Source organism: Ascidiella aspersa, chromosome 1, assembly GCF_963924565.1.
Source record: "Ascidiella aspersa chromosome 1, kaAscAspe10.2, whole genome shotgun sequence".
NCBI classification, from domain to species: domain Eukaryota; kingdom Metazoa; phylum Chordata; class Ascidiacea; order Phlebobranchia; family Ascidiidae; genus Ascidiella; species Ascidiella aspersa.
In genome coordinates, this window is record NC_139447.1 from 22,977,263 (window position 1) to 22,998,236 (window position 20,974).

The 20,974-nt window shown below is 36.3% G+C and overlaps 2 protein-coding genes across 3 annotated transcripts; one reads left to right on the forward strand and one right to left on the reverse strand.

The window, feature by feature from the left end:
* Window positions 1-9,127: 9,127 nt before the first annotated feature.
* LOC146168326 (coiled-coil domain-containing protein 86-like) lies at window positions 9,128-12,181 on the forward strand. Its single transcript, XM_083384386.1, has 4 exons — window positions 9,128-9,234; window positions 9,921-10,037; window positions 11,714-11,801; window positions 11,870-12,181. Exons 1-4 carry the CDS (start codon window positions 9,155-9,157, stop codon window positions 11,963-11,965), a joined length of 381 nt encoding a protein of 126 aa, XP_083240512.1. The 5' UTR covers window positions 9,128-9,154; the 3' UTR covers window positions 11,966-12,181.
* LOC146168327 (uncharacterized) lies at window positions 11,750-17,926 on the reverse strand. 2 transcript variants are annotated; one of them, XM_083384375.1, is made up of 8 exons: window positions 17,810-17,926; window positions 16,626-16,701; window positions 16,331-16,416; window positions 15,300-15,407; window positions 14,957-15,013; window positions 12,840-13,340; window positions 12,636-12,734; window positions 11,750-12,141 (listed from the first exon to the last, which is right to left on the reverse strand). In XM_083384375.1, the coding sequence occupies exons 1-8, from the start codon at window positions 17,924-17,926 to the stop codon at window positions 12,070-12,072; spliced, it is 1,116 nt and encodes a 371-aa protein (XP_083240501.1). In that variant the 3' UTR covers window positions 11,750-12,069. The 2 variants fall into 2 exon arrangements, with proteins under 2 accessions (XP_083240501.1, XP_083240494.1); XM_083384368.1 differs by having other exon boundaries at window positions 16,331-16,419.
* Between the last annotated feature and the right edge of the window lie 3,048 nt (window positions 17,927-20,974).

The window sequence follows — 20,974 nt, forward strand, 5'->3', positions numbered from 1 at the left end:
TCTTAAAATATTCTAGTTGAAAGCTACATAATATTATAAAGTGAAAATGCACGAATCCCCCCTCCCCCCAACAAATCCCAGGTTTTGACGATTAAAACTATGTAAAAGCAAAAAAACTGCGATTTGCGCGAATTTTAGTTTTGTTTTCTATACTCAGGGAGTCGAACCGGAACTTTATAAACCGGTTTTGAGTCAATTTTTTCCGAACCTGAATCGTTTTTTATAAGATTTTAAGGAGCCGAACCGGAACTGAACCGAATAATTTAAAAGTACCTGAACCTTAAGCGAACACGAACCTGTAAATAAAAGCGGTTCGCTCCTGAATGACGTCACAATTTCTATTTTACAGAGTCAAGTTACACCATGTTCGAAATTTTATGAAAAAAATTTGAATATTGAATAAAAAAATCGTTCATTTTATATTTTTTAGATATTTTAATATTGAGTTGCTGTTTTTTTAATAAGTCACGTAACTTAGATTAAATGACTTACAATTCAAAGATTATTCTCTACATTTATCGACCCACATTTTGAGATTTAACGCAAATTATATTGTATCTGAACCGGAACTTTATAAACTGGTTTTGGAAATAAATTTAGTCGAACCGGAGCTGAACCGGAACTTTTAAATTCCTCCGAACCGAAACCGGAACTGAACCGGATTTCGAAAAAATCCTTGAACCTGAACCGGAAAAATCAAACGGTTCGACTCCCTGGTTTTACTGATCTCTAATTGAAAAAATTCACTGTTCTCTTTAAAACTTTAGTCTGTTTTGAAGAAAGGGTCGTAACTTTTTACCGACGAGTCACTTCGCTAAGTTCATATATAACCCGGGAGCTAGCAGAGATTTAAATAGCATGTCGACCTACAAAAGGTTTGACTATTTAGAGCATATAAGGGCCCCTAATATGGACCCCCAAAAGGCCGGTATTAAGTTATGAATTTGGTGCGTTTAGAAAGGGGGGCTGTTGAAACCCCGCCAAAATTGCAGTTTAAATGTCATGTCGAGTAGGTCTACATCAATCAAACCAATGTTAAATGTTGCACCACATATCAGTGGTCAATAAATAGCCGATCTTAAGTGCGGGAAATGGTGCAAAACCCATTTAAGACCACCCTTTATGGGGTCACCATGTCACGTTTAAATATCATTTCGAGTACATTAATAAAACTGGGTGAAAAGAAACTTTATATCCTATTGTAACAGGAATGGTAAGTCTTAAGTTCAGGTTTTGTGCAAAATACATTTAAGACCGGGACAAATGTGTACCTTCTTATAAATGTCGATAGGGGGCGCTATGTTTATTTTTGTATTAATTCACATTTTCTCATATACTGGAATGTTGTTGTTTTTTGCCGTTTTGATGAAAAATGTTTTAAGAACGATTACACATACATAACTTTATTGTCATGATAAGAACGAGGAATGAAATGCCAATAAAGGAGGTTGTCGAATTTGAACAAATGAAATCTGTCTGATCAAAATGCCATGATATAACATAATTTTATTTGAACATTACATATATTCGTTTGACTGGCAACCTGTTTAAAATGTCAATTTTAAATGCTAATGTCAATATTATTCATGTTATCTCTTTATAAATTAATTTGTTCGTCAATTTAGCATTTAACGTCGCTTAGTCCTTTCAATAAAGAGCGCATAGCGCGAACGAAAGTAGCTCCCGAATTAACCACCCCGAATGGCATTTTGAGAAATTCGTACGTACCGCAGCGCGTAACGAAAGCCGTTTTGTGAATGTGCGGGATCGTCTTATTATTTCCAGTTGTAACATCTCGTCGGTCTCGCGCTTTAATTCGTCCCTCATGTGGTAAGGAACGGTATCCGGTTTCGACCGCACCGGCCGATCATCCTAAAACTGAATACGATGTTCGAGAAAACCAACATTTCCCGGTTAATCGCTAAAAATGTCCACATAAGCATTTACATCCGCTAACGCTTCCCCTTCTGTTTCGCCGTCAACTCTTCGCCAAACTGGATAGACTATAGTGGCGTCATCACGGTTGTGTTATCTTCCCTCACAGCCGTACAACCCTGGTGGACCAGTGATGTATCTTGGTTGCCGGTGGTAGGCATTCTAAAGACATACTTTTTAAGAATGTTTTCATGGAAAACACGATTTTTTCCGTTCACATTCAGAACATAATCACACTGTCCTCGTTTCTCCACAACCGTGAATGGGCCATTCCACTGGAGAAGCAACATGTTCAGCAGCAGTACAGCTTTATCGCCTACTTCCATCCATCGTGGTTTGGCTTTTTTGTTATAATACCTCTCTTTCTTGGGCTCTTTTTTGGCCAGCGATAGAGTCGTCTCAATCTTTTTTCTTAGATTAATAACATACTGGTAGCTTGACCTCCCTTTCGTATCCGTGTCTGGGTTAGTCCACATTTCCTTTAGTACGGTCATTGGACCGCAAACCGTCGTCCCGTAAAGTAGTTAAATGGGTGAAAATCTGTTCAATTGTTTTGGCTGGTCACAACACAGCCTTTTGAGCATTTTCTTTAGAGTCGCGTTTAATTTTTCTACAACCCGTTACACATAGGCTGATTATAGGGACCTGTCGCCAGATGCTTAATCATTAGAAGACGGTTCACTTCTTGCATACACTCCGAAACAAATTGAGTCCCTAAGTCACTCAACACTTCGTCAGGAATTCTCAATCGACTATACATGTCGACCAGTGCCTTTGCCACGGTTTTAGCCGTTTATATTCCTCAGCGCTTTCGCCTCCGGGTATCGCGTCGTATCTGTGTCCCTATTCACTGGGAGGATGCATAGGGCCAATGAAATTTACAACTCGCCAGAAGCAGAGAGACCCTCATCACACTGCCTTTTTCCGCGGTCCTCTGACAAATGTAGCACGATCGACAAATCGCTTTACGTCGTCACGCATGCCAGACCAAAAGAAGTTCCTCCAGGTACTATCGAGTGTTTTTATTAATACCCATATGCCCGGTCATAATGGAATCATGGGCAACCTTAATAACGTTTTCTTTTAGATTATACTTATATTGCACAACAAGTTGTTTCATCCATTTTCCTCTGCTGTGTTTCTGGTATTGAAATATTCGTATAGCAGTCCGCCTTCCTCTATAAATTTGGCTGCTTGTTCCTTATTAACCACTACGTCCGCTGCCTCCTTTAGTTTAACAATTGACGTGTCTTCTCTCTGTGCCCTTTCGAATTCGGCCTTGTCCGTCACAGGCCATTCATCCATTTTGGCAATACTAGCGGTTTCTCTTTATCTTTCTTAGGTCTCTATTAAAAACGCGTTTGGACAGCATTCACTTCTTCCCACAATGGATCGGGGTCTTCCGCTCCTCTAGCGCCTTGAATGTTTCCGATTTACAGATCATGCAAAGGATCGGGTAGACATAGAGCTTCTACCTCGCCTGTCCAATATGGTGTATTGACCTTTATCTTTGCCACCTCGGATGACACGACAGAGCTGTTAGCCAGCTTGATGAGGCCTGGCCTGTCAATAATTTGGTCATCTCGAACAAATTTTCTATCAACCAGAATGCCTGTTCAACCGGGTCTCTTGATACAGTCACCATTTTATCGCCAACTAAACCTTTTGACAGAGGCAAGTTATATCCGTGATCCGCCTGTGTAACATTTCTCGGTGCGCATGCGGTCGAGTTTAAGATTCTCGTCGGCCTCGGCGGCATAGCGCTCGAATTGCAATCATTGGCTAGATGCCTTACCTTATCGCATATAAAGCACCTTCTCATGGGTCTGTTGTCAGTATTATACCTTTGACAATTTTCACACTAACACACGTCCGGGGCCAACTCACGGTTGTGTGTCGACTGGAACTGCTTAGCAACACTGGGTATAACTATAGAGGCTCCAAGGACGGTGGCTGTTCCTTTGGGTAAGTCGACAACTCTTTAGGACACGACTTTAGAAATTGCTCTTTGACGAATAGCTCACTCACATCGACCCAGTCGAAAGTTGCGCCCGATAGCTTTACCCACTTCTGCAGGAAATTCTGAGACGTAACGCGAACTGGGAAGGACTCTCACCCTTTTCGGGTTTTGAACTGCGAAACTTACTACAATTACTTCTTCGTTTAAATTGTAACAGTTCAGTAAAGCTTGCTTGAGCTGATTGTAGTCCACATCATCAGCGTCTGGAATTTTTAAGTATACAACCAATGCTCGGCTTTGCAGAAGGGCGCTTAGCGTAGTCGCCCACTCTAACTCATCCCACTTGCAGGTTACAGCAAAGCGCTGGAAGCGTAGCAGATAGCTATCCAACTCGTTCTGTCATTCCCTGTCTCGCGCCTCTGGTTTCCTTTGCTTTTCTTGGCGAAATCGGCTACAGTCAAGCACAGTTGCTTGCCAACTTCATCATTTTTTCCATTTCGTTTTCTTGCTTCACCACCATATAAAACTAGGTCAACAGCCCACACAGTATGGAATAGATCCCGGACGAGCCCCCAATAGTAACAAACTTTTAGGTCAGATATCCTAAAGTTGCTTTTCTGTGATGACAAACCTAAAACTGGTACAGCAAAAGCTACAGATGTTACCTTAGTTAGTTTATGTAGAATCCTACGCCACACTTAGCCACAAATTCACGTCAAAACAACAGGTTACTACAGATCAGCTGGTCGCACCATAAGATATCACAATTGGAATATAACGTCACAATGGTCAATGACAGATGGCAGAGTAATGCAATGTTTGGGATTGTAAAGTAGTTTTACAGGTATAACGCAATTTGTGACAATTACTATGCGGTTATGGATAACTTCATATATTTATATATGTATAATACTAGTGTTCAGAATGTACATGATATTTATCTGACTGTTTCTTGTGTTTGATTCCTACATTAAATGCTATCAAAACTAAACATAGCGCCCTCTATCGGCATTTATGAGGAGGTACATGTGCTACATTTGTCCCGGTCTTAAATGTATTTTGCACCAAAACCTCAACTTAAGACACACCATTCCTGTTACAGTAGGATATAAAGTTTCTTTTCACCCAGTTTCATTAATGTACTCGAAATGATATTTAAACGTGACATGGTGACCCCATGAAGGGTGGTCTTAAATAGGTTTTGCACCATTTCTCGCACTGAAGATCGGCCATTTATTGATATGTGGAGCAACATTTAAGACAGGTTTGATCGATGTACTCGACATGATATTTAAACCGAAATTTTGGGGGGTTTTAACAGCCCTCCTTTCTAAACGCACCAAATTCATAACTTAAGATCGGCCTTTTGGGCGTCCATGTGGGGCCCTTATATGCTCTAAATAGTCAAACCTTTTGTACTCGACATGCTATTTAAATCTCTGCTAGCTCCCGGACTAATATTGCAAGTTGAGTTCATTCACGAATCTCACTTCACACGAGTCCAACGTAACACGGTGATTCGAGTGCTAATATCAACTGTATTCAATCGTGGCTATAGCATATAGTACAATAAAATTGCGAAACGCCGATAACGCTCGGTTCGGGTGTTGGTCGCACGTTAGTGGACAGCAGTCACGTGCATTGTGACGTCAAGTTGGGCAACGCAGTCGGGTAAGATAGGGAAAATTAATTCCAAGTACTTCTGCGAGTGCGACAAATCTATAATGAATATGGCGAATCATTTTTTTTTTTGATTTAAACAACTTATGTTGTTTTAATTACAGCAGTCGTGTATATTGGCGTCGGTAACCAGAAGGTTTTGTTGTTTTATGGACTACCGATCGAACACAAATCAGTCATTTTTTCGGGAATATGCTTAGTTTGAAGCAGGCGGGTTTAATTGCAAGTCTCATTAAACTAATTTGCCTCGACCAATCAACCTCACTATTACTTCAAGGTATTGTTGTAGTCTGATTACAAATCCACACAGTTTTTGTTGGCTGGTGTTGAGCTGGCCAGCCAGAAGCCGGCAAGCAACACAACCGCTTACTGTATTAACTAGACAAGACTGGTTATATTGATATAAGCTTTCGCATATATAAGTTGAAAGTTTGCATAAAAGAGGAAAGGCAACACCAAAAAGCGGAAATGATTTATAACCCGGAGCCTTTTTGGCAGCCGGGAACTTTAACAATAACGCGTTCACACAGGTGAAATACTTTTATCTGTTACGGAAATATGTGTCACGATATAACATTTATCATGTGTGAAACAGCAGAATGCTCTGTTCTCAGAATGACTGCGAGTGTTTGGTAAAAGGCGTGATAAAGTGACAAATCATCAATCGTAACATATTTGATAAATACACAATACAATAAATTCCAAATTATCCACTAATTATTACTTATAACGCTACAAGTTGATGTTTTTGTCATTTCACAAAGACAATCAACTATACTAGACTGCCAAAGAAAAACATGATGCCGGTTATTTTAGAAAAATGTTGTGCAAACAGTTGAAATACAACGTAAAAATAGCTGCAGAAAATTAACAAAGACCTACCATATTATTAAAATAGGAAATAGGACAATTGCCAACCACAAACGAAAAAATACAGCAAATATACGAAAAAAACACAGCAAGTTCAATACAATGAGTTAAATCAGAAATACACAACTATATAAAAAAAACGAAGTTCGATCATCGCCATTTGTTGGGTGGATACCGAGAGAATAGAACGCATTTTAAAGACGGTTTGTAATCTCGTGGTTAGAGACAAGTTGGTCCTTATGCGAGCATTTGGTGTGCAAGGGTGTTTGCCGTATACTGATTGTCGTACTGTCCAATAAACGTCTTGCTCGAGAACGTGAAGTCAGTCCTTATCCTAACCAGCTATACTTTTGGGATTGTGTTGTGTCCCTATCTAGTCTCCGACAAAACTAGACCTGTGTGGTTAATTCTGTCAGCTCGCGTATAACGTAACGTGTAACCAACGTGTAAATTTGACACAATGTGTAAATGTCGACAAAATTTTGACTTTTTCGACAAGTCAAAAAGTAATCGCCCTAGTAATAAGTGTGCGGCCATAATTAGTATTCTATGGTATGACTGTGACCATCTCGGCGAAATAATTGTTTTGGAATCTTCAGAATTTTTTTAATGCCGTTTACCATAACGATAGTAATCGCAGTTTTGAAACAAATTAAACACGTGCCTAAAAGATTTTTTTGAGATATATACGCTAGAACAGTGGTTCTGAACCGGCTGTCCGAAACGTTTTCAGGGGGGTCCGCAAAAACTTTTAAATATACCTTTATTAAGTTAATTAACGCTGAGAAACATCACAATCTTGGTAAGTCAGTGGTTCCCAAACTGTGGTACGCGTACCACCGGTGGTACGCGAGAGTGTTTCAAGTGGTACGCGACTAACTTCAGCATACGTATAAATTTCGAAAATGTTCAACTTTTAAAACTTTCAGGGTTGGGTAATTTGCAATGGTGCGTTTTAGTTACCTTTAACTGGAGGTTTCGCACGTTTATGACGTAACACTTATCTTGTTAATAAAACGCTAATTGTTGGCTGGCTTAATATATATGTAGTAATAAACTAATAGTGAGCGGTGTAGTAGTGTCGTATGTATTGACCAGCTGGTGAAGAAAAAACAACTATCGCATTGGACCTGTTCAATTTATGGCTTCTTTGTCTTCCTGGTATGGCGTTTGGTAAAGTTTAATTCTACTTACATGCTCATTTCCTTTTGTATAATATGCTAAAATAGTTAAAGTTTGAGAAAATCTAGTAAGGTGTAACTTAGGTGGTACATCAACACTGTACAAAAGCTCAAAATGGTACGCGAGAAAAAAAGTTTGGGAATCACTGTGGTAAGTGATAAAATCGCATTGCAACAGGATGTAAATCGCATTGAGTGTGACGTACCACTTCCATTGTGATATAACACAAATAGATTGTGAAATGGAAGCCAGCAGCGCAGCATTGTTACAGTTCACATCTACTTGATTTTAGTTTATGATATCGTTCGCAAAGATGACATGCGTTTAGCGTAGTCAAAAACACAAACACGCATTTCAAGACTAACTTCGAAGATGCAGCAGCAGAACACGCATCAAAATAAACGTGTCATAAAGTAAATTGGTGTTGTCTGTTACTTTACTCAACATAAGGTGCACTAGGAAAATATACTGAATTATTAAAAAGAACTAAACGCAGACATTACACCAGAAAAATGAGGGGTCCGCGACCGTTTGAAAGCATCAAAAAGGGGCCACGGGTACAAAAAGGTTGAGTGCGCTAGAAACCACTGCGCTAAAAAGACTTATTTTTTATAGTAAATTCACCAGGCCGGTTATATTTTACGACATATGACATCGCTGGCGCTTTTTGTTTTGGCATGCATTCCACGCCAAGGATCTTTGGCTGGGAAGGTATCAAGGTACTGAAATGCAATCTAGCTCGTGTATCTGCTGCCTGACCTGAGCGAAGTTGGCGCGCTGGATTGCTTTGGGCAATATCTCCAAAAGTGGGGATGTTTACATCTTTCCAGAAATCACACTTTTAGCGATAAAATATTAATATTTATTTTTATGAATATTAAAATTCAGCTATATTAACACCTAATTCTCGAGCTTTCTCGCTATTTTTTTCACAAAATAAACTACAAGGCATACTCTTCAAAATGAGCCATCGCTCGTGGTCAATGTCAAATCTTATCACTCTTTTTACAGTAAAGAAACGAGTTGTCAAAATTAAAATTACAAGAAAGAACTAAATATGGGAGAATAAATATAAAAATAATACTTGACCCACCCAAAGGCTAACTTGCACAAATAATGTTGGCAATCTAAACGCCCGGACGAATATTATATTGCCAACATTATTTGGGTTAGGGTGCGAAGTTTGGGTTCAGGTGGGTCAGGCAAGTATTATTAATATTATATTTATTATGCCCCATGTTTGTTTGTTCTTCGCGATTTTATTTTTAATAACTCGTTTCTGTTGTTTAAAAAAAGTGGTAGGATTAAGTCATTTTCACAAATTTGAAAATAGTTTAGAGTAAAACAAAATATGTTGATTGTCATGCAGATTTGGCTAGTTTTTTTAAAACAATTATTTAAACATGTTTGTCTTTGCAGTAAATACAAACTTGAATATAGTCTTCATTACACAGTAAATAAACCTAAACTAATTTTAGACATCTGAATTTCCTTTTTTGTAGACAATAGTTTACATTTCTAGAAAATATGATTGAAAATCATAATGTGCTAAATCAGCCTAAAGGCATTCCTAAGTCTGGAAAATGGTGGAAAGCTAATAAGAAAAGGTTTGAACTTTTATTAAGTTGTGCTTAATGTGCCATAAATAGTCCTAATTTTGTACATCCATTTTTTTGTTGAATTAGTTCTGTTAATAAGAAAGCAAATGTATGCCTTTCTTGCTCCTTTTAAGTTGAATAAAATTTTTGCATTTAAACATTCAACAAGCGAACCAGTTGATGATAAACATGTTCACATTGAAGGGGTTGAAACACAATGATATTATAATTAATAAAGAAAGGTACCTAACTGATTTCAAGTGTACTCTTTTGGAAAAGTTAAGACATCCAAGTTAGGTAACATACTATGGTAGATTATGTTTCTTTTATTCATACATACAATACACACACATATATATATATATATATATATATATATAATTTTTTGTATAAAATAGGTGAAAAAATCATAAAACAACTATAAATATATCTGAAAATATATAAATAGATATGAGAAAAAGGGAAAACTGAAAGTATTAACTATAAATTTAAAGAAATTATGTAATTAGAAATTTTGGATTAATTTATATTGCTGTATGATGTTTCACACTTAAGGTTTGGTGACATGCAATCCAACTCAATAATCATCATGAATTTTTCCAAAATCTGTGTATTTAATGGCTATGACATCACCAGAAAATATTTAATGACTCTAGTTGTTTTACGCAAGAGTTACAATTTTATATTCTAATTAGATTTTCTTCAATGCCCAAAGACAAACCATTAAGATTAAGTTGGCAAACAAAAATTAAGAAACGAGCTGAACTGCAATCCATAAAAAAATATCAGGAAAAACTTATTGAATCTCGCAGGTATGTGCTTCTAAATGTTAAGTGTCAGGAGAAACCTAGGATGAGAAACATAAAATATTTGTTAAAATGGATACAGAGTGTCACTTGGTTTTGTAAGAATCGTTTTTTTATTTGCTGTAGATAATAAGTTAACTAACACTTTATAATAGTAGAAAGTTTATTTAAAAAAATAATTTATTGGAGTGAGTGTTTGTCTGTTTATCTACCCTGCTAACATTAAATACACCCGACACCACACCTCACTGTATGGTGGTTGCTGCCAGGCTGGCGCACTCCTGTTCTGGTGACAAGCATTTTGGGCCTAAATTCTTCGTTTTTTTGGTCGCGCCACTAAATTTAAATGATGCGTTTGCCTAAAGAGTGTATCAACCTTGGTATGTTGAGGCGATGAACAAGGCTATCAATAAGTTAATTAGTTAAGAAAAACGTGCGCGGTAGCCGCAAAATGTTTTGTGACATAAACAAATATATAAGGGGCATGCTAAAGTAAACAACCTGGTGCCTGGGGGTGCACATGTCTGCTTTTCTTACTTTAACAGTGTTACGGTATATATATAGATAAGCTGTTTTCAGGCAAACTTATGTGGAAACATGCAGCTCAAAATCAGTTTGGGATAAATTTTATATATATGTTGCTTGAAATACCAATATTTATAATGAAGTTTAATAGAAATTGACTTAATTGAAACAGCAAAAAATTGTTTAAGCCTTAGATGGAGACGCATGGCGTGGTACATCTATGCTCTGTCCATTTAGCAGATCTATATACCTAACACTGGCTTTTCTTCGCACTTCCATAACTTATAATGGCACAAAAAAAATAATTCCTGCCAATTGTGGTGCATAATGTTCCTACATCTTCTACATTTTAAAAATATATTAATCTTTTGAAAAAAAAATAAAAATTTGACATAGTCGCCTTGTTGCCAGCATTATGCCATACTGGTTGCTGCTACTCCCTTTGGAGAGGAAATTAACCAAAAGACATGTAACTTTTCTGCTTTTTTAAGCATTCTTGCAATGCTTTTGAAAAAATTTGCTAAATTTGTTCTACAGCGATAGGAATTCAAAAAATTTTTCATTGATTTATCTGTTTTTTTTTTAATTATAATCAATTGTTGCCAACTTTTGGTAACAATAAAATTGAACAAACCTGTTAGGTGATCTATAAAAACATATTATTACTTTAATGTTAGTGTAGATATGGAACAAAATATTTGAGCCCTAGGAAAACAACACAGCAGGGTTTTTCGATGTGCAGTTTGAGAAACCCTGCCCGAGTTACGTGTACGTATCTGCCACAATTTGTTCAAATAAAATAATCAAATTATAAATTCAAGTTTTTTTCCTAATAAAATTAACCCTTTTGAACTCTCTGTTTTGTTAAAACAGTGTAAAAATAAAGTGTTCTTCTGTTGATTTATGCGGATTGACTGTTGTAGCACTGCTAAATTAGCTGTTGTTAATTATAGTTAGCTTAAATGGCGGTGCCAAATTTGTTATACTGGAAAGAGAAAGATAAAACTGCTTCATTATAAATTTATAGCAGTTAATGTAAAGGCAAACTATACATCTTATGTGCTTATGTAATACCAGTAAACACACCTAATAATAGTATGGTCCAACTGATTAACAAAGAAAAAACAATATTTTATAAAAAGTGTTTATTTTTGCAGAATTGAAAAAAATGAACACAGACTTAGGGTAGAAGAACACAGAAAAAAGAAAGCCGAAAACCAACGAAATTCCGAGGTTGTTGAAGTGGTAAGTACATTATGAGCAATTTAGGCAGTTTCTGGAATTCATAACAACCTTTACCTTTTTTTTGCTAGATTCGGAACACTGCTAAATTAAAACGTATGAAGAAGAAGCAGCTCAGAAAAATTGAAAAGAGGGACACAAGCAACATTCAAACAAAAAGAAAGTAAAAAATAACAGCCAAACTAGTAGGCAAACTTTTGTCATTGTCTGGTGGTTCCCTGACAGCTTTGATACAGCACAAAAGGCGATTTGTGAAACAAACTTAGTAATCTTAAACAAAAACTGTTTGTTGTCGATAATTATACAAGTTTGTAGATTTTGCAAATGAAGCTTTGTGGGGCTCCTGTGAATAAAGGCGACAATAAAATCACATGCTAAGTGTATGTGACCTTCACAGTTACTTTAGAAAGTTTTGTGTGAGATTTAATATTTAGTTTATTCAGTTTGTTGGTTTTTAAGTGGTGTCATGTTTAGTTGTAATTTCTCTAAATGTTTTTTATGTTATGAAAAGTCAAAAAAAGCAAGACAATTCAAGTTAATTACTTTATTCAGTAGAGCTTAACACCATTTTATAAGTTATTAGACTATTGGAGTTAATAGGCATAATAGTTTACCCTCTCGCAATGATTTTCATACTGTGTTCTGGAAAACATTTTACAATTTTTTGAAAAATGAACCTATTTGTACTTGAAATAGGCAGGTGTGATTTAAATGCACAATATTTTTTTACAAATGTTATGGTTTTGTATAAAATGCGCAGTGATTTTTATACATATATTAAAAAAACGTTTTTTAGCTTATACTAATATAAATTTGTCAATGTATTTAATCAATTACCTTTGACTTTGAACTGGTAATGCTTTTCGTAGACTTTCTTTTGACCGCTTTTGGAAGTAGGGACACATTTGACGGTGTATGATGATGTTGTATCTGATTCTGAAATAAAACGCGCTTAAATTAATTGAAAATAAAACGTGTTTAAAAATCAGACCCGGTAATTAAGTTAACAAACACATTTTTTAAAAACAAATTTTTTCGAACCATGGTTGCATCATCACTGTGGTATTCTCTGGGCTGCGTCTCTGTCTGAGCGCTCGACTTTTGGGAAGGTGTTCTTAAAACATCTGGGACAAAACCACCTTTGCGTCTGTTTTGTGTTGGAAAAGTGAGCGGTTTACTTGACGAGCTTCCTTTGTCACTGTTCTTTGCTGGCAATTGGCTTGTTATGAGCTCCGAATGACGTGTTGACGACTCCACATCTTCGCTTTGGCCATGTCCATTCGAAGTGTTCGACAACGAACTCCCGGATTGGGTTTGACGCAATAGGTTTACATCTTCGTTACTTTCCATTCGTCGTGCTTTGAGGAGAAATGACCTCCTGCCCCGCCGGGATAAGGTCGACGACCTGCTGAAGGGATTGCTCGCCGATGTCGCACGTGTTAGACTTACGTGGTTGTCATTGTTACCTTCTTTTTTCTGAAATGGATTCTCCTTGCCTCTTGCGTAATATATGAAAGATATGACGGCGATCCAGCAGTACATCTGCGCAATAAACAATGTAAACATGTGAACTTAAATAAGCTGAAGTTTGACTTAAGGGAACACGTATAATATGTATAAAAGGCGTTATTCTATTTATTTGGTAATCATAACCAAGAAAGTTGGGTAACCGGGTTTACGCAGAGTTTGCGTATTTTAACAATATAGTTATAAACAACTGAATATTATTACCGAAACGAACGCGAATTCGGGCGTTTGTAACGGATATTGTTACGAAGATAAACGGAATACATAACATGCTACCCTCTTCTCTTTCGAGTTCCTCTAATTTTACTTGTTGATTGCTACTTTTAATGTGTCAACATATAAGCGCTATGTGGACTCCCGACTCTCTACACCAGGATATCAGAAGTCTAAAAATGGGTTCCGAATATTAGTAAACCACTTTTAAGATTTTTCTGACTGATTTTTGTCATTTGGGGCCAATATATTATAGGTTTTCTAATTGACAAGGTTATCCCATGCAATTCACCAGGCCATGTACCTTTTGGCTGTGAATTCTTAAATTAGCGCTGGTCTTAAATCCTACCACAGCGTCGGAACAATTATTAAAGCAACACACAATATTTGGGTTAGTGTTGGTTAGTCTTTGGGTGATGGCTGGGCAAATGTTATATGTTCGTTGTGGTATGATTCTACTGAAAGCAATAAGATTATAAACAACTAGCAAGAACTGCTGTCGGAACGGCGTTTGCGCAAAATAATTGTTGCCAGAGCGACATGCAGAAAAAAATATGGTCACTTTTCTCGTGCCCATGTCAAGTATCTTCTTTGCCTATTTTTTAATCATTTAATTGTCCAAAACGTTGTCAACACAGTTATATATTTTAAAGTGGTGCCAATGCAACATGCCTCAAAAGCTCAGTGATTTATTGTTTTGCATATACAGTCAGCGCGTGGAGGATCTCATTTCAAGTATCTTAAATATATCACCTAATCGTACCGCAAAGTAGTTAATCAATTTTTTCAATAAACTGGGCGTTTTTAGGCTCACGTTCAACAGTTTAGAGGTCCTGTTGCGCCAATTCAGTACACCTACAACAAATGGGTGTAAACCTACTTAGCCTAACATTTGAGTTGCATATTTGCGCGCGGGATTGTCCCAGAAGAGGAAGTTTCATGAAGTTGCCTGTTTTATGACGTAACTATGACGTCATCCCTGAAAAGTGTCATGCGTTTGGGTAACAAAATTATTCTACTTTCACTTAATGGTTACACTTAAATGACCACAAAGCTGAGCTTGAGAAAAAGGTTATATATTTTCTGATATAGAAAGTATTTGAGAAATAAGTTACGCGTTTTTCAAAGAGACTTTCTACGCAATTTAAAACAAATATTGGAGAATCTGAAACCATGGGTTACAATTACATGACCTGATGAATTACCATTTAATGACCCTGGCGACTATTTTAAAAATCCAAAATGGCCAACGCGTATTTGTCGCGCTATGCCGAAGTCTATACGTATCTTATTTATTTGCTAAATGTATTATTTATCTTAATGACCCGTGAAAACCTTCCCCTAAATACGTCGTTAATTGTCACAACTTTGTAACAAAATCTTTTAAAATAGCTTTAAAAATTTAAAAAAGTTCTTACCAAACTTAAATAGCGAAACCAAACTTCAACCAAAGAAAATATTCCAAACACGGTAGCCTGAAATATAAAAAAGAGCAAATACCTAGTTGAGACTTCGGTAAGTAAAAGCTATTACTTATGCAAGGGAAATAGTGAGTAACAATGGTAATTTAACTTTAAACTGGAACTATAAAACAGCATTAGAATTATATTGGTTACCCTATCAGGTTTTGTGAAATTATTTTTTTTCTATCCAACCATGTCCCGAAAAGGTTTTAAATATTGTCCAAGTTGAGCCAGTCTGTGATTTAAAGAGAGGAAGTCTAATACCTATACGTTTTTAACAAATCTAGCCTATACTTACGTGGGGCCAGAGAAAGAGTTGTCCATAACACGTAGCTTTTACAAGAACATCGACCAAAAATGAAAATGGTATTACAAACAGAACCGGATAGAGAAAAAACATGTTCTCCTGAAAAAACAAGAATTAAGTACCTATGTGTGACAGGCATATTTTAGCAAAAAAGATTTCCGGCATGATGTTAGCTTAATGTTTTGCTTAACATTTTCCGATCCAAAACAAAATAAAATTTGTCTGTAATGGGTAAGTAACCAGATCCTAAATTAGGAGGAGGCAAGGGAAATTTTAGAGAAGACCGCCAGGTCAATACCAGTAAATGAAAAATTCTTGTTCCCTGCCGATCTCGTGCAAAACTACGACAAACCCTTTTATTCCACTTAAAACTAAAATGCTTGGTGGTTCTATGAACGTAATTGCTGGTGGAATTCAAAATATTGGAGGCTAACTCCACGCTTTTTGGACCTAATTTTTTTTACCTAATATTTATTTTGATTTTGCACACTCATTCGTCTGCAACTTATTTTTTGTAAACAATTTTAATGTGCTATAGATGCTGACCAATGTTTGGCTAAAGAAGGCTACAGATGTCAAACATACTATGCATAATTGGACAGTTTAACATTTAAACGTCATATTTCACTAAGCGATCTTTATATTGATATAAAATCACTGCTTGTGTTAAGCAGATCATTACATTGAAAGTAGCAGTGTAAGCACATGGGCTTTGTGACCCCAAAACATAATATTCGGAAAGGGGGCGCGAGTTTTCGCTGAATTGTGTCAAGGTGACGTGGCCTAAATTGACTAAGAATCCCTGGTCTATTAATCAAGCAAAAAGTATCACTTTCTCTTGCCCAAAAAAGAACGTTTGTGAATGTGGGTTCAAATTAATATTATACGGTGATGAAGGAAAAGCATAGAAATGCAAATTATTTTCCTCCGCTACAGCTTATTCAAACTACGCAAAAACCTAAGCACTACTTTCAAGACAAAGTACTTATAGCCAACCAACACTCGTATTTTCTATTACTTACAAACCAACTGCTACAAATAGTTAACATGCCGTCGACAACTTGTAGAGCCAAAATAGAAATCTCGACGTAGATACCCACAATTAAATCTTCTGCAATAGAACAAAGCCGCGTACTTAATTTGGGTAATCATATACTTTCAAGACTACATGTTTTTGTTTAATAGAAAAGTTATTTATTAAACCAAAATTAGTTGAATTTATCTATTAAACAAAGTAGCTTAAAAACAACATTTTAATGCTACATCATTATTATATAAAGACTGACGAGCCGATAGAATAAAACATACTTCACTTACTAGACTGCGGCAAATTGAAGTCAATGTGTTGCATTCCCCAAATAGTAAGCAGCACAATACGAATAACACTTTGCGCCTGTTAAAAAAGTAAATAGAAAATCAAAAAATTCAATTTTAATACAGATTCTTGCACAATTTTCAGTTAAACTAAAAAAATAGCACAATTTTAATAATGGCTTTTAGCTCCCAAACAGGGCGGATCCAAGGTAGGATGTATAAATGCAAAATATGTTCGCTCTTTGCGTAAACTTATCATGTTTTCTATTAGGTTTTTGCCCATCTGAATCTTTTCATCCTAAACGCAGTGTGCCTATACAACACATGTTGCGCTATTGGCTATTTGAACTTATAAAACTTCAACATAATCTGTAAATATCATTATATCTAGTGATATGCGAATTGCATTTATGTTACATCTCTTTTTAGAATAAAAGTAAAGCCAAAAAACAAAATGAACACATTTTTAGCGTTTCACGCGATTAGACTGAGCTTTAGGTGTTTTATTACGCGCAGATACATTTAGAAAAAGTTGTTTCGTGATGTCACGTTATGACGTACCTTTGTGACGTTATCTCAAAAAGTTTTCGTTCCTACCCCAGGTAAAATCACTTCGTCCGGCCTTGCTACTAAACCAGCGGTTCTTAACTAGTGGGCCATGTAAACATTTTGATGTGGGCCACAGACCAATTTAACAAAGCTAGGTTTATTGAAGAATTTAGTTTCATTTGTGTCACTATACCTAGTTTTACAGGAATAATGGCTTGGAAAGGAATTGAGATGGGATGTCAATGAAATGTAAATTTATTGTTAAGCAGCAAGTATCTCACTAATATACGGTTGAAAAAATATAGTGTTTTAAAATATGTTGTGCTGTGTTTGTTCTTAACCTATTTTATTTAGCCACTTTCGTCCTTAGCCGCGAGACTGCTTTTTCGCCTATTCAAAAACTTGTTAAATCACACAATGAGCCACTGTCGTCGCTCCTGTAAATATGTTAATCCAGGAACGTTTTACAATGTTGCTTTAAGAAAAAAAGTTTTAACAACATCAATATTTCTCCACAGAGGCGGCGTAATCTATCAATACAGCCACATTTTTAAGATTTTGCTGCATTTTAACAACTCACAGTTAGAAACAATTACACAAGTATTTCTTAAAAATAGCATATAAACAGAATAACTTACAAACATTTTCCAGCCAGTTCCCGACGCTGCTTGCGTTAAATCCCGTTTAAGACAAAAGCACATGCGATAGTGATGAACGATGGGAATTTGCACTATACCCCATCCTATGGTTTTCATATTTAACAACTGGCAGTGATTTCAATTTTATACAGCGTAAAATTGTATGAAAATTCTATTTTTAACACAAAGTCATTATGTAATGCTGTAGGCCTACATCAATTTTGATGAAAAGCAAAAATGGCAAGCATTTTACATAATGTTTTAAAATTGCTCAAAATTTTGTACTAAATTTTCTCTATAAACGCAAATTTTCTCTTCAAATTTTAGTTTTAAGCAGGGAGTCGAACCGGAACCGAACCGGAACTTTATGAACCGGTTTTGGGTCAATTTTATCCGAACCGTAACCGAACCTGAACCGTTTTTTTATAAGATTTTAAGGAGCCGAACCGCAACTGAACCGAATAATTTAAAAGTTGTATCTGAACCGAAAACTTATGAAACCGGTTTTGAAATAGCGATGGTCGAACCGGAGCTGAACCGGAACTTTTAAATTCCTCCGAACCGAAACCGGAACTGAACCGGATTCCGAAAAAATCCTTGAACCCGAACCGAACCTGAACCGGAAAAGTCAAACGGTTCGACTCCCTGGTTTTAAGGCATGTAATAAACTATAGAATATCTTAATGGTAATTTAGAAAAATCTATTAATAAACATGAAAAAGCAATACAAGGCTATATTCCTAATAATAAGCTCCGTAACAAAAAACAAACGAAATAAAGGGTAGTTGATTTAGTTGCCGTAAGGGGCTACGAAGTGTTAATGACACCAATGGAAACGCAGTTGCAATGCACTTAAATTGTACGGTAAAATAAATGATAAACAACAGCTAACAAATAACTTTTGCACTGTTGGCGCAAAACGATTTTGTCCTAAAGCTAAACCCTAAGTATTTTGGTTACCCACGAATATAGGTACAACAAAGGTATAGACTAGTGGTTCCCAACCTGGGGGTAACCCACGAGGGGGTCACAAGAGGTTTTCTGGGGTCGATGTGTGCTATTTGATAAACAAAAATTGTGAAAAAATAGACATACAATATAAACACCTTAGCGGTTGAATGATCATAAACAACCGCCAGTCTAACATTTAATTAAATGCTGTTTGCTTCAGTAAACCAGTCTTGTTTATGACGTCACGATTACTCTTGTATTCAATTAATGGCCGAAACGTAGCGTTACTCTAATCTAAAATATGGCCTTGTCTAATATAAAGAAAAACGGTGGCCTTTGGCCACTGAAGTCCTGCTTTTCCTGTTTTGTCTAAACTCTAAACGATGTTGTGTTATAACGCGAAAAAATTGGCTGTCACTTGAAGATGTGTTATCGGTTTAACAGTTTATAGCCCAATGCAGTGGTTCTCAACCGCCGGTCCGCGGACCGGTGCCGGTCCGCGTGAACTTCCAGCCGATCCACCAAATATATTGTAATTTTAAATATAATTGCATATCCAAGATGTTGAAGGCTTGTCCATCAAATTTAGAACTTCGCCAGTTCCGTAATTTGCAGCATTGTGACGTACATGAAGTTAATGGTATACTTTGGACTTATCGAACGTCACAATGCTGCAAGTGTTGTGCCCAATTGTTTAACAGTAGGCTACAACTCGTTTAAATCTTAAACTGTAAGACCAGTTGTATGTGAATACTTCAATAGAACAACGTATAACACGTATGATATCAAAAAGAAAGCAGCAAATCGCTCATTAAATAGAAGTTTCCATTGTTTGTTTTAAGTTGCATACTGTCGTAATTTCATTTCGTGTTAATTTTAATTTTTGAAAGTCCACTGGTCCGCAAAATTTGTTTTAAAATTTTTCCTTCTCCGTAAGCTAAAAACGTTGAGAACCACTGGCCTAATGTCAGTAATCAATTCTTGACAGTTCACAAAAACATGAGATACTTTTGGCGCTCGATTCATTTTTCAGTGTGAGCTGTTTGTTTAAGGATATTTTTCGTAACAGGTATTATGGGGGCTGTGAATACTTTTTTGGGGTAAATTTAGTGGCAATTTTACAAATAATCGATATATTTCGACCCTTTTGTATAGCATTATTAGATATGTATATATATATATTACATCAAATGTTTCTCTTCGGAAGTAGATAAAAGTAAAACATATTTATATTCATTTAAACAAACTTTCCACTACAAATAAATCAGAACAAATGTAACATAACTTTCAAGACAAAGCCATTAACACATAAACTCGTCTAACACAAATATTATTAGTCCCTTATGCTGCCTTATTGCGTAAGATAAGTTTTTCTACCGCCACACCTAATATAAGCAGTTACGACCGACGTAGCAAGATCTGTTGCTCGTTAATATTTGACAACTAAACAAACTTACTAACAAGCTTCACAACTTTCCATTGGTGTAACTAGATATCACCAATATGCGTAGAGGGGCTTACTATTCTGCACCACACCGTGTCAGATTTTTTTTATGCCTTTTGACCGTATTAGCCTGAAGGCTTTGTAGGCGCAAGTGCTTATTATTTAAATTGTTATTGTTAACCAATCACCTGCGAATACTGTTTAAAGATAGTGACCGTTTTGCCAGTATTTTCAAAAAAGACGAGTTACTTCGATAAAGAAAGAGAGCTGTAACCTGAATTGTTTAGCGGTAATTTCAAACCACGTTAAGGTCTATAAGTCTTTGAAGCAGTGTACCGCAACACCCAGCAAGCCGCTTTTTGAACCAGGCTAAGCAAATCATTGAAGCATGTAGCCGCTTTTTTTTCTGCAAAGCAGTTTTGAAGCGTACATCTTGCATTGTGCAATAAATAATTCCCTTGCAAATGTGTAATTGAGATTGCATTTTTTTTGCTTCACGTAATAATTTTGTACTGGAGCCGGTGAGGTAACGCCACTTAACAAACAAACGCAAAACATTATTACACTTTACTTAAGACCAGCACATATTTATTTACTCTAGTTTTTCAAATTTGTCTAATATATAATATAGATTGATGTGACCGACTCTTGTCGTCGTTTAGTGTGAACTTTCACCAGATCGACCGCATCCACAAAGCCTCATTTTCAATGCACACAGCAAAAATGCAATTGGGCTTTTAGGTTTGCACTGCGCATTCACCAAAACAATG